The sequence below is a fragment of the Oncorhynchus keta genome, chromosome 28, assembly GCF_023373465.1.
Source record: "Oncorhynchus keta strain PuntledgeMale-10-30-2019 chromosome 28, Oket_V2, whole genome shotgun sequence".
Taxonomy (NCBI): Eukaryota; Metazoa; Chordata; class Actinopteri; order Salmoniformes; family Salmonidae; genus Oncorhynchus; species Oncorhynchus keta.
Window position 1 is genome coordinate 11260268 of NC_068448.1, and position 12974 is coordinate 11273241.

The window sequence follows — 12974 nt, forward strand, 5'->3', positions numbered from 1 at the left end:
GGACAAGGGGGAGGGAGAGACCGAGACAAAGATGGACCCTGCAACATCCTCTGCCACAGTGCCCTCTGGAGTTGATGAACCAAACCAGCCCTCTCAATCATTTACCCTCACACCTGCCCCTGAGTCTGAGTCTTCACCAGACTACCAGTCTGACTCCTTTGCTCTGCTGGTGAGTGGGCCAGGGCTTCCACTGCCAGAGGCTGTCTAGCTGATGCACCCAGTACAAGACATGTTTTTAATCAGATAAGTGCATTTGCATTGTGTTAAATAGGTTACTCTTAATATGATCCCAAATTCGTACCCTCTTATTTATGTCATGATATGTGTGATGTGTGTAAACAGCATCACCATTATGTTGTGTGATTGAAGTCAACTGGCAATGCTTTGGAGCTCAAGCCATTAAAACATGTCTGTCTTCAGTTCACACTAAACCTGCTGTTTTTGTTTTACACCATGTCTGTCAGTGTTTCTTTGTTATTTTCCTCGATCTCATGTTACAGACCTTTAGACAACTATAGAGCAACATTTTGGAGTGGGATTAATTGTTAATTGTTCTAACAGTAAATCTGGTTTAAAGCAGCAATTATAGTTTGGAACAATAACAAAGTGTCCCTGTTTTGGTCAACAGATGAGGGATGTGGGGCTGAGAGAAATGTAGCCACTCTCATATTCATAGACAGCTATGAATGCATGAACTGACCCTCCGTGACGTAAAAACATATCGTTTTAGCCATGTTTTGAGGTTATATAGTGTTTTTTAAATTGTATTTACTTTGTTTAAAAACATTGGGGTAAAACAAGCTTATGTTTGGGTTCTGATGGGATACGACAGTTGAATTAAGTTCATGAGGCATTTATAAGTTATATTTTTCAAGAATAAAGGGGTACATATCATTAATTTATAAGTCAACAACATGTATGTAGCAAGTGCAGAACGGCCCTTTTAATGACTGAAACTGACCAGACATCACCTGGGGATGTAGGATGCTGATAAGTTTGATGTCCCCTGTGTGTGTGTCCTGTAACATGTCCTATAATGTGAGTAGGACTGCCCGTGTGTGGAGAAGGTCCAGGGCTCCTCTCTACTTCCTGTTAATGTGGAGCGGAAGATCACTCTGGTGGGGCGCCACCTTCACCTCTTCCAGGTGGGTGAGGAATGCTGGTTGAGTGTTGACTTGTCTTCAGGTGCGTGGTGTGTGAAATGTGGTCTGTATGTCATCTACTGGCGTGTGCCTGTGTGTGATCAGGATGAGGGTCTGGACTATGAGTGTGTCCTGACCATCGAGGGTCGGTCAGTGGTGGTGGACGCGTACGTGGAGACAGAGGACACCCAGCCCTCTCTCTACTTCATCACCTGCCAGCTACACCAGGTTACTCTCTATTCAATATCAGATTATGTGGTATTGCAAAAATGCTGTTAATTTGAACAGTGTTTGTCTGTAGGTTGTTTCATGTTTTTTGAAAGGTGATATTTCAGCTATGCAGGAAAGCTATGATTACGTTCAAGGCTAAGACTGACTTATTTTGTCATGTTGTTGCAGTATGCCTATACTGCCTATGCGAAGGAGTACGATGCCGTGATCAATGTGAGGAGGAGAGACACCTTTCAGATTGATAGTGCTGACGACCTTCATGGTAGGTTACAAAGGAGAAGACCTATTGATGTAGATCTGTACTGTTGGGTCGTTGACTTCTGGTATCCTCTCTGTTCCAGTGACGTTGTTTAACTGCTCTGTGGGCCGGTCAGACTGCAGCCGGTGTCGTATGGCTGACCAGAAGTACGGCTGTGTGTGGTGCGGGGGAGCTCGTTCCAGATGCAGTTACCGGGACTCCTGCGCTGGCGAGATCAAGCAGTCCTGCCCAGCCCCCGTCATCCACTTTGTGAGGCTTGATTTGGGTCATTGTCCTTTCATGTGTTTTCGTCTTCAGACAGTGAAATAGACTCGTTTGTTGACTTCTCCACGACTGTGTTGCAGATGGAGCCCATCTCTGGAGCAGTAGATGGTGGTACTGTGGTGACCATCTCAGGCTCCAATCTGGGACAGAAAGCTGAAGACATCCAGAACTCTGTCACTTTAGCTGGTGTCCCCTGCACGGTCATCAACAGCAGATATGAGATCTCTTCTAGGTAATGTTCTTCTCATGCAAATACGTTTAATTTTTTCTACATTCTGCATCTCTAGTTGTATCTGCATTCAGAGTAGTAACCTGCTTTAATCCTCCATTGTTCTGTAGGATTGTGTGTGAGACCACAGCCAGTGGGGGACAGAAGAGTGGCCAGGCCTCAGTCGAGGTGAGAGGAGGCGGGCTTGGACTCTCCAGTCAAAGGTTCAGCTTCCAGGTATCTATAACAGACTTTGTTATTTTCTATTAAAATGCTGATCTAGCCGAGTGGACAATACTGGCCCTCAAATGAAGTCTGATAAAGTTTTCTTTTCTAATGCCCTTTCTCTTCTTCTCAGGACCCAGTTCTGTTGGAGATAGCCCCTCGCAGGGGGCCCAAGGCTGGGGGCTCTGCGTTGACCGTAATGGGCCAGAGCCTGAAGACTGGACACCTCAGTGAGGTCAGCGTGCTGATTGGAGGAGTCCCGTGCCTGATGTGAGTCTCTTACGTATCTGTAACATTCAGTCATCAGATCAAACAGTGGTGTCTGCGTTATGTGAGAGAATTCATCATTCATTTGTCAGTTTCCTCAATAAAAGCCCTGTAACATTCTGTAGCGGTAGTTGTGATATCTGGTTCAACTCATTCTCTAGCTCCTCGGAGGTCAAGGATGACCAGATTACATGTATGACTGGAGGCAGCAACAGAACTGGAGCACATGGAATCACTGTCCGATTTGGTAGAGCAGACCGCCATCTAGAGGGAGACATTTACTATTACACCTCAGACCCTAACGTAACCATGGCTACACCCTCCAAAAGCTCTCTCAGGTGGGTGGAACACTGTCACTCACAACACATTGTGTCAGAAATATATACCATTTTGTTATTAAAGTCTTCTCTCTGTGTGTCCAGTGGTGGAAGACTGATACGTGTGTCTGGACAAAACCTGGATGTAGTCCAGGAGCCCAGAATCCGGGTGACCGTTAGTCCTCTGGAGTCCCTCTCTCCGAGGAAGAACAGGAGGACAAGGAGAAGCAGCAGAGATGGAGAGAGTAGAGTGAGACGTAGAGAAATCCCACTCAAGAGGCAAAGAAGGATAGTTCCCGAGCCAGACTGTCCTGAAGACATGCTCTGTGTTGTCAAACAGGTCAACTGGAAATGCGTGTTGAGTCCTCTAATATGATGTTCAGTTGTCTCCTTGCTTCCATTGAGGGATAGACACTCTTTTCTTTGATAATGTCCTGTGATGTATCACCGTAAAGTTGAGAATTATTCACTGCTTTCCCTAAATAGCAAATGGCAAAACATCCTTACTCTTTTTGCTGCAAAAAATATCACGTTTCTATGTGCTTGATCTATAAATCAACTCCTCTGTCTCATCTCCCCTCTCCAGTTTATAAATCAACTCCTCTGTCTCATCTCCCCCTCTCCAGTTTATAAATCAACTCCTCTGTCTCATCTCCCCCTCTCCAGTTTATAAATCAACTCCTCTGTCTCATCTCCCCTCTCCAGTTTATAAATCAACTCCTCTGTCTCATCTCCTCCTCTCCAGTTTATAAATCAACTCCTCTATCTCATCTCCCCCTCTCCAGTTTATAAATCAACTCCTCTATCTCATCTCCTCTCCAGTTTATAAATCAACTCCTCTGTCTCATCTCCCCTCTCCAGTTTATAAATCAACTCCTCTGTCTCATCTCCCTCTCCAGTTTATAAATCAATCTCCTCTGTCTCATCTCCCCTCTCCAGTTTATAAATCAACTCCTCTGTCTCATCTCCCCCTCTCCAGTTTATAAATCAACTCCTCTGTCTCATCTCCCCTCTCCAGCTTATAAATCAACTCCTCTGTCTCATCTCATCTCCCTCTCCAGTTTATAAATCAACTCCTCTGTCTCATCTCCCCTCTCCAGTTTATAAATCAACTCCTCTGTCTCATCTCCCCTCTCCAGTTTATAAATCAACTCCTCTGTCTCATCTCCCCTCTCCAGTTTATAAATCAACTCCTCTGTCTCATCTCCCCCTCTCCAGTTTATAAATCAACTCCTCTGTCTCATCTCCCCTCTCCAGTTTATAAATCAACTCCTCTGTCTCATCTCCCCCTCTCCAGTTTATAAATCAACTCCTCTGTCTCATCTCCCCCTCTCCAGTTTATAAATCAACTCCTCTGTCTCATCTCCCCCTCTCCAGTTTATAAATCAACTCCTCTGTCTCATCTCCCCTCTCCAGTTTATAAATCAACTCCTCTGTCTCATCTCCCCCTCTCCAGTTTATAAATCAACTCCTCTGTCTCATCTCCCCTCTCCAGTTTATAAATCAACTCCTCTGTCTCATCTCCCCCTCTCCAGTTTATAAATCAACTCCTCTGTCTCATCTCTCCAGTTTATCTCATCTCTGTCTCCTCCCTCCAGTTTATAAATCAACTCCTCTGTCTCATCTCCCCTCTCCAGTTTATAAATCAACTCCTCTGTCTCATCTCCCCTCTCCAGTTTATAAATCAACTCCTCTGTCTCATCTCCCCTCTCCAGTTTATAAATCAACTCCTCTGTCTCATCTCCCCTCTCCAGTTTATAAATCTGTCTCATCTCCTCTCCAGTTTATAAATCAACTCCTCTGTCTCATCTCCATCCTCTCCAGTTTATAAATCAACTCCTCTGTCTCATCTCCCCTCTCCAGTTTATAAATCAACTCCTCTGTCTCATCTCCCCTCTCCAGTTTATAAATCAACTCCTCTGTCTCATCTCCCCTCTCCAGTTTATAAATCAACTCCTCTGTCTCATCTCCCCTCTCCAGTTTATAAATCAACTCCTCTATCTCATCTCCCCTCTCCAGTTTATAAATCAACTCCTCTGTCTCATCTCCCCCTCTCCAGTTTATAAATCAACTCCTCTATCTCATCTCCCCTCTCCAGTTTATAAATCAACTCCTCTATCTCATCTCCCCTCCCCTCTCCAGTTTATAAATCAACTCCTCTGTCTCATCTCCCCTCTCCAGTTTATAAATCAACTCCTCTGTCTCACTCCTCTGTCTCAACTCCTCTGTCTCATCCCCCCTCTCCAGTTTATAAATCAACTCCTCTGTCTCATCTCCCCTCTCCAGTTTATAAATCAACTCCTCTGTCTCATCTCCCCTCTCCAGTTTATAAATCAACTCCTCTGTCTCATCTCCCCTCTCCAGTTTATAAATCAACTCCTCTGTCTCATCTCCCCTCTCCAGTTTATAAATCAACTCCTCTGTCTCATCTCCCTCTCCAGTTTATAAATCAACTCCTCTGTCTCATCTCCCTCTCCAGTTTATAAATCAACTCCTCTGTCTCATCTCCCCTCTCCAGTTTATAAATCAACTCCTCTGTCTCATCTCCCCTCTCCAGTTTATAAATCAACTCCTCTGTCTCATCTCCCCTCTCCAGTTTATAAATCAACTCCTCTGTCTCATCTCCCCTCTCCAGTTTATAAATCAACTCCTCTGTCTCATCTCCCCTCTCCAGTTTATAAATCAACTCCTCTGTCTCATCTCCCCTCTCCAGTTTATAAATCAACTCCTCTGTCTCATCTCCCCTCTCCAGTTTATAAATCAACTCCTCTGTCTCATCTCCCCTCTCCAGTTTATAAATCAACTCCTCTGTCTCATCTCCCCTCTCCAGTTTATAAATCAACTCCTCTGTCTCATCTCCCCCTCTCCATCAACTCCTCTGTCTCATCTCCCCCTCTTTATAAATCAACTCCTCTGTCTCATCTCCCCTCTCCAGTTTATAAATCAACTCCTCTGTCTCATCTCCCCTCTCCAGTTTATAAATCAACTCCTCTGTCTCATCTCCCCCTCTCCAGTTTATAAATCAACTCCTCTGTCTCATCTCCCCTCTCCAGTTTATAAATCAACTCCTCTGTCTCATCTCCCCTCTCCAGTTTATAAATCAACTCCTCTGTCTCATCTCCCCTCTCCAGTTTATAAATCAACTCCTCTGTCTCATCTCCCCCCCTCTCCAGTTTATAAATCAACTCCTCTGTCTCATCTCCCCTCTCCAGTTTATAAATCAACTCCTCTGTCTCATCTCCCCCTCTCCAGTTTATAAATCAACTCCTCTGTCTCATCTCCCCTCTCCAGTTTATAAATCAACTCCTCTGTCTCATCTCCCCTCTCCAGTTTATAAATCAACTCCTCTATCTCATCTCCCCCTCTCCAGTTTATAAATCAACTCCTCTATCTCATCTCCCTCTCCAGTTTATAAATCAACTCCTCTGTCTCATCTCCCCTCTCCAGTTTATAAATCAACTCCTCTGTCTCATCTCCCTCTCCAGTTTATAAATCAACTCCTCTGTCTCATCTCCCCTCTCCAGTTTATAAATCAACTCCTCTGTCTCATCTCCCCTCTCCAGTTTATAAATCAACTCCTCTGTCTCATCTCCCCTCTCCAGTTTATAAATCAACCAGTTTATAAATCAACTCCTCTGTCTCATCTCCCCTCTCCAGTTTATAAATCAACTCCTCTGTCTCATCTCCCCTCTCCAGTTTATAAATCAACTCCTCTGTCTCATCTCCTCTGTCTCCTCCCTCCAGTTTATAAATCAACTCCTCTGTCTCATCTCCCCCTCTCAGTTTATAAATCAACTCCTCTGTTTCCAGTTTATAAATCAACTCCTCTATCTCATCTCCCCTCTCCAGTTTATAAATCAACTCCTCTGTCTCATCTCCCCTCTCCAGTTTATAAATCAACTCCTCTGTCTCATCTCCCCCTCCAGTTTATAAATCAACTCCTCTGTCTCATCTCCCCTCTCCAGTTTATAAATCAACTCTGTCTCTGTCTCTCCAGTTTATAAATCTCCCTGTCTCATCTCTCTCCAGTTTATAAATCAACTCCTCTGTCTCATCTCCCCTCTCCAGTTTATAAATCAACTCCTCTGTCTCATCTCCCCTCTCCAGTTTATAAATCAACTCCTCTGTCTCATCTCCCCTCTCCAGTTTATAAATCAACTCCTCTGTCTCATCTCCCCTCTCCAGTTTATAAATCAACTCCTCTGTCTCATCTCCCCTCTCCAGTTTATAAATCAACTCCTCTGTCTCATCTCCCCTCTCCAGTTTATAAATCAACTCCTCTGTCTCATCCCCTCTCCAGTTTATAAATCAACTCCTCTGTCTCATCTCCCTCTCCAGTTTATAAATCAACTCCTCTGTCTCATCTCCCCTCTCCAGTTTATAAATCAACTCCTCTGTCTCATCTCCCCTCTCCAGTTTATAAATCAACTCCTCTGTCTCATCTCCCCTCTCCAGTTTATAAATCAACTCCTCTGTCTCATCTCCCCTCTCCAGTTTATAAATCAACTCCTCTGTCTCATCTCCCCTCTCCAGTTTATAAATCAACTCCTCTGTCTCATCTCCCCTCTCCAGTTTATAAATCAACTCCTCTATCTCATCTCCCTCTCCAGTTTATAAATCAACTCCTCTGTCTCATCTCCCCTCTCCAGTTTATAAATCAACTCCTCTGTCTCATCTCCCCCTCTCCAGTTTATAAATCAACTCCTCTGTCTCATCTCCCCTCTCCAGTTTATAAATCAACTCCTCTGTCTCATCTCAACCTCTGTCTCATCTCTCCAGTTTATAAATCAACTCCTCTGTCTCATCTCCCCCTCTCCAGTTTATAAATCAACTCCTCTGTCTCATCTCCCCTCTCCAGTTTATAAATCAACTCCTCTGTCTCATCTCCCCTCTCCAGTTTATAAATCAACTCCTCTGTCTCATCTCCCCTCTCCAGTTTATAAATCAACTCCTCTGTCTCATCTCCCCCTCTCCAGTTTATAAATCAACTCCTCTGTCTCATCTCCCCTCTCCAGTTTATAAATCAACTCCTCTGTCTCATCTCCCCTCCAGTTTATAAATCAACTCCTCTGTCTCATCTCCCCTCTCCAGTTTTATAAATCATCTCCTCTGTCTCATCTCCCCTCTCCAGTTTATAAATCAACTCCTCTGTCTCATCTCCCCTCTCCAGTTTATAAATCAACTCCTCTGTCTCATCTCCCCTCTCCAGTTTATAAATCAACTCCTCTGTCTCATCTCCCCTCTCCAGTTTATAAATCAACTCCTCTGTCTCATCTCCCCTCTCCAGTTTATAAATCAACTCCTCATCTCATCTCCCCTCTCCAGTTTATAAATCAACTCCTCTGTCTCATCTCCCCTCTCCAGTTTATAAATCAACTCCTCTATCTCATCTCCCTCTCTCCAGTTTATAAATCAACTCCTCTGTCTCATCTCCCCTCTCCAGTTTATAAATCAACTCCTCTGTCTCATCTCCCCCTCTCCAGTTTATAAATCAACTCCTCTGTCTCATCTCCCCTCTCCAGTTTATAAATCAACTCCTCTGTCTCATCTCCCCCTCTCCAGTTTATAAATCAACTCCTCTGTCTCATCTCCCCTCTCCAGTTTATAAATCAACTCCTCTGTCTCATCTCCCCTCTCCAGTTTATAAATCAACTCCTCTGTCTCATCTCCCCCTCTCCAGTTTATAAATCAACTCCTCTGTCTCATCTCCCCTCTCCAGTTTATAAATCAACTCCTCTGTCTCATCTCCCCTCTCCAGTTTATAAATCAACTCCTCTGTCTCATCTCCCCCTCTCCAGTTTATAAATCAACTCCTCTGTCTCATCTCCCCTCTCCAGTTTATAAATCAACTCCTCTATCTCACCTCCCCCTCTCCAGTTTATAAATCTCTGTCTCTCCCCTCTCCAGTTTATAAATCAACTCCTCTGTCTCATCTCCCCCTCTCCAGTTTATAAATCAACTCCTCTGTCTCATCTCCCCTCTCCAGTTTATAAATCAACTCTCTGTCTCATCTCCCTCTCCAGTTTATAAATCAACTCCTCTGTCTCATCTCCCTCTCCAGTTTATAAATCAACTCCTCTGTCTCATCTCCCCTCTCCAGTTTATAAATCAACTCCTCTGTCTCATCTCCCCCTCCAGTTTATAAATCAACTCCTCTGTCTCATCTCCCCTCTCCAGTTTATAAATCAACTCCTCTGTCTCATCTCCCCTCTCCAGTTTATAAATCAACTCCTCTGTCTCATCTCCCTCTCCAGTTTATAAATCAACTCCTCTGTCTCATCTCCCCTCTCCAGTTTATAAATCAACTCCCCTCTGTCTCATCTCCCCTCTCCAGTTTATAAATCAACTCCTCTGTCTCATCTCCCCTCTCCAGTTTATAAATCAACTCCTCTGTCTCATCTCCCCTCTCCAGTTTATAAATCAACTCCTCTGTCTCATCTCCCCCTCTCCAGTTTATAAATCAACTCCTCTGTCTCATCTCCCCTCTCCAGTTTATAAATCAACTCCTCTGTCTCATCTCCCCTCTCCAGTTTATAAATCAACTCCTCTGTCTCATCTCCCCTCTCCAGTTTATAAATCAACTCCTCTGTCTCATCTCCCCTCTCCAGTTTATAAATCAACTCCTCTGTCTCATCTCCCCTCTCCAGTTTATAAATCAACTCCTCTGTCTCATCTCCCCTCTCCAGTTTATAAATCAACTCCTCTGTCTCATCTCCCCTCTCCAGTTTATAAATCAACTCCTCTGTCTCATCTCCCCCTCTCCAGTTTATAAATCAACTCCTCTGTCTCATCTCCCCCTCTCCAGTTTATAAATCAACTCCTCTGTCTCATCTCCCCTCTCCAGTTTATAAATCAACTCCTCTGTCTCATCTCCCCTCTCCAGTTTATAAATCAACTCCTCTGTCTCATCTCCCCTCTCCAGTTTATAAATCAACTCCTCTGTCTCATCTCCCCTCTCCAGTTTATAAATCAACTCCTCTGTCTCATCTCTCTCCAGTTTATAAATCTCTGTCTCATCTCCCCTCTCCAGTTTATAAATCAACTCCTCTGTCTCATCTCCCCTCTCCAGTTTATAAATCAACTCCTCTGTCTCATCTCCCCTCTCCAGTTTATAAAAACTCCTCTGTCAATCTCCCCTCTCAGTTTATAAATCAACTCCTCTGTCTCATCTCTCATCTCCCCCCTCTCCAGTTTATAAATCAACTCCTCTGTCTCATCTCCCCTCTCCAGTTTATAAATCAACTCCTCTCTCCCCCTCTCCAGTTTATAAATCTCCTCTGTCTCATCCCCCTCCAGTTTATAAATCAACTCCTCCCTCTGTCTCATCTCCTCCCCTCCAGTTTATAAATCAACTCCTCTGTCTCATCCCCCTCTCCAGTTTATAAATCAACTCCTCTGTCTCATCTCCCCTCTCCAGTTTATAAATCAACTCCTCTGTCTCATCTCCCCTCTCCAGTTTATAAATCAACTCCTCTGTCTCATCTCCCCCTCTCCAGTTTATAAATCAACTCCTCTGTCTCATCTCCCCTCTCCAGTTTATAAATCAACTCCTCTGTCTCATCTCCCCTCTCCAGTTTATAAATCAACTCCTCTGTCTCATCTCCCCTCTCCAGTTTATAAATCAACTCCTCTGTCTCATCTCCCTCCCCTCTCCAGTTTATAAATCAACTCCTCTGTCTCATCTCTGTCCCTCCCCTCCAGTTTATAAATCAACTCCTCTCCAGTTTCTCATCTCTGTCTCATCTCTCCAGTTTATAAATCAACTCCTCTGTCTCATCTCCCCTCTCCAGTTTATAAATCAACTCCTCTGTCTCATCTCCCCTCTCCAGTTTATAAATCAACTCCTCTGTCTCATCTCCCCTCTCCAGTTTATAAATCAACTCCTCTGTCTCATCTCCCCCTCTCCAGTTTATAAATCAACTCCTCTGTCTCATCTCCCTCTCCAGTTTATAAATCAACTCCTCTGTCTCATCTCCCCTCTCCAGTTTATAAATCAACTCCTCTGTCTCATCTCCCCTCTCCAGTTTATAAATCAACTCCTCTGTCTCATCTCCCCTCTCCAGTTTATAAATCAACTCCTCTGTCTCATCTCCCCTCTCAGTTTATAAATCAACTCCTCTGTCTCATCTCCCCTCTCCAGTTTATAAATCAACTCCTCTGTCTCATCTCTCCCTCTCCAGTTTATAAATCAACTCCTCTGTCTCATCTCCCCTCTCCAGTTTATAAATCAACTCCTCTGTCTCATCTCTCCCTCTCCAGTTTATAAATCAACTCCTCTGTCTCATCTCCCCTCTCCAGTTTATAAATCAACTCCTCTGTCTCATCTCCCCTCTCCAGTTTATAAATCAACTCCTCTGTCTCATCTCCCCCTCTCCAGTTTATAAATCAACTCCTCTGTCTCATCTCCCCTCTCCAGTTTATAAATCAACTCCTCTGTCTCATCTCCCCTCTCCAGTTTATTCAACTCCTCTGTCTCATCTCCCCCTCTCCAATCAACTCCTCTGTCTCATCTCCCCTCTCCAGTTTATAAATCAACTCCTCTGTCTCATCTCCCCTCTCCAGTTTATAAATCAACTCCTCTGTCTCATCTCCCCTCTCCAGTTTATAAATCAACTCCTCTGTCTCATCTCCCCTCTCCAGTTTATAAATCAACTCCTCTGTCTCATCTCCCCTCTCCAGTTTATAAATCAACTCCTCTGTCTCATCTCCCTCTCCAGTTTATAAATCAACTCCTCTGTCTCATCTCCCCTCTCCAGTTTATAAATCAACTCCTCTGTCTCATCTCCCCCTCTCCAGTTTATAAATCAACTCCTCTGTCTCATCTCCCCTCTCCAGTTTATAAATCAACTCCCTCTGTCTCATCTCTGTCTCATCTCTCTCCAGTTTATAAATCAACTCCTCTGTCTCATCTCCCCTCTCCAGTTTATAAATCAACTCCTCTGTCTCATCTCCCCTCTCCAGTTTATAAATCAACTCCTCTGTCTCATCTCCCCTCTCCAGTTTATAAATCAACTCCTCTGTCTCATCTCCCCTCTCCAGTTTATAAATCAACTCCTCTGTCTCATCTCCCCTCTCCAGTTTATAAATCAACTCCTCTGTCTCATCTCCCCTCTCCAGTTTATAAATCAACTCCTCTGTCTCATCTCCCTCTCCAGTTTATAAATCAACTCCTCTGTCAGTTTATAAATCATCTGTCTCATCTCCCCTCTCCAGTTTATAAATCAACTCCTCTGTCTCATCTCCCCTCTCCAGTTTATAAATCAACTCCTCTGTCTCATCTCCCCTCTCCAGTTTATAAATCAACTCCTCTGTCTCATCTCCCCTCTCCAGTTTATAAATCAACTCCTCTGTCTCATCTCCCCTCTCCAGTTTATAAATCAACTCCTCTGTCTCATCTCCCCTCTCCAGTTTATAAATCAACTCCTCTGTCTCATCTCCCCTCTCCAGTTTATAAATCAACTCCTCTGTCTCATCTCCCCCTCTCCAGTTTATAAATCAACTCCTCTGTCTCATCTCCCCCTCTCCAGTTTATAAATCAACTCCTCTGTCTCATCTCCCCTCTCCAGTTTATAAATCCTCTGTCTCATCTCCCCTCTCCAGTTTATAAATCAACTCCTCTGTCTCATCTCCCCCTCTCCAGTTTATAAATCAACTCCTCTGTCTCATCTCCCCCTCTCCAGTTTATAAATCAACTCCTCTGTCTCATCTCCCCTCTCCAGTTTATAAATCAACTCCTCTGTCTCATCTCCCCTCTCCAGTTTATAAATCACTCCTCTGTCTCATCTCCCCTCTCCAGTTTATAAATCAACTCCTCTGTCTCATCTCCCCTCTCCAGTTTATAAATCAACTCCTCTGTCTCATCTCCCCTCTCCAGTTTATAAATCAACTCCTCTGTCTCATCTCCCCTCTCCAGTTTATAAATCAACTCCTCTGTCTCATCTCCCCTCTCCAGTTTATAAATCAACTCCTCTGTCTCATCTCTCCAGTTTATAAATCAACTCCTCTGTCTCATCTCCCCTCTCCAGTTTATAAATCAACTCCTCTGTCTCATCTCCCTCTCC

General features: G+C 44.1%; 1 protein-coding gene across 1 annotated transcript in view; it reads left to right on the plus strand.

The window, feature by feature from the left end:
- Window positions 1–12974, plus strand: part of LOC118360603 (plexin-B1-like) — a 98304-nt gene that overhangs the window by 55129 nt on the left and 30201 nt on the right. Inside the window, exons 11-20 of the mRNA XM_035739845.2 lie at window positions 1–169; window positions 1047–1145; window positions 1248–1370; window positions 1542–1635; window positions 1715–1881; window positions 1977–2128; window positions 2236–2341; window positions 2463–2599; window positions 2758–2934; window positions 3019–3253. The exon at window positions 1–169 is cut by the window's left edge and continues 590 nt beyond it. Coding sequence (XP_035595738.1) covers window positions 1–169; window positions 1047–1145; window positions 1248–1370; window positions 1542–1635; window positions 1715–1881; window positions 1977–2128; window positions 2236–2341; window positions 2463–2599; window positions 2758–2934; window positions 3019–3253 — 1459 coding nt within the window. The remainder of the gene's footprint in view (window positions 170–1046; window positions 1146–1247; window positions 1371–1541; window positions 1636–1714; window positions 1882–1976; window positions 2129–2235; window positions 2342–2462; window positions 2600–2757; window positions 2935–3018; window positions 3254–12974) is intronic.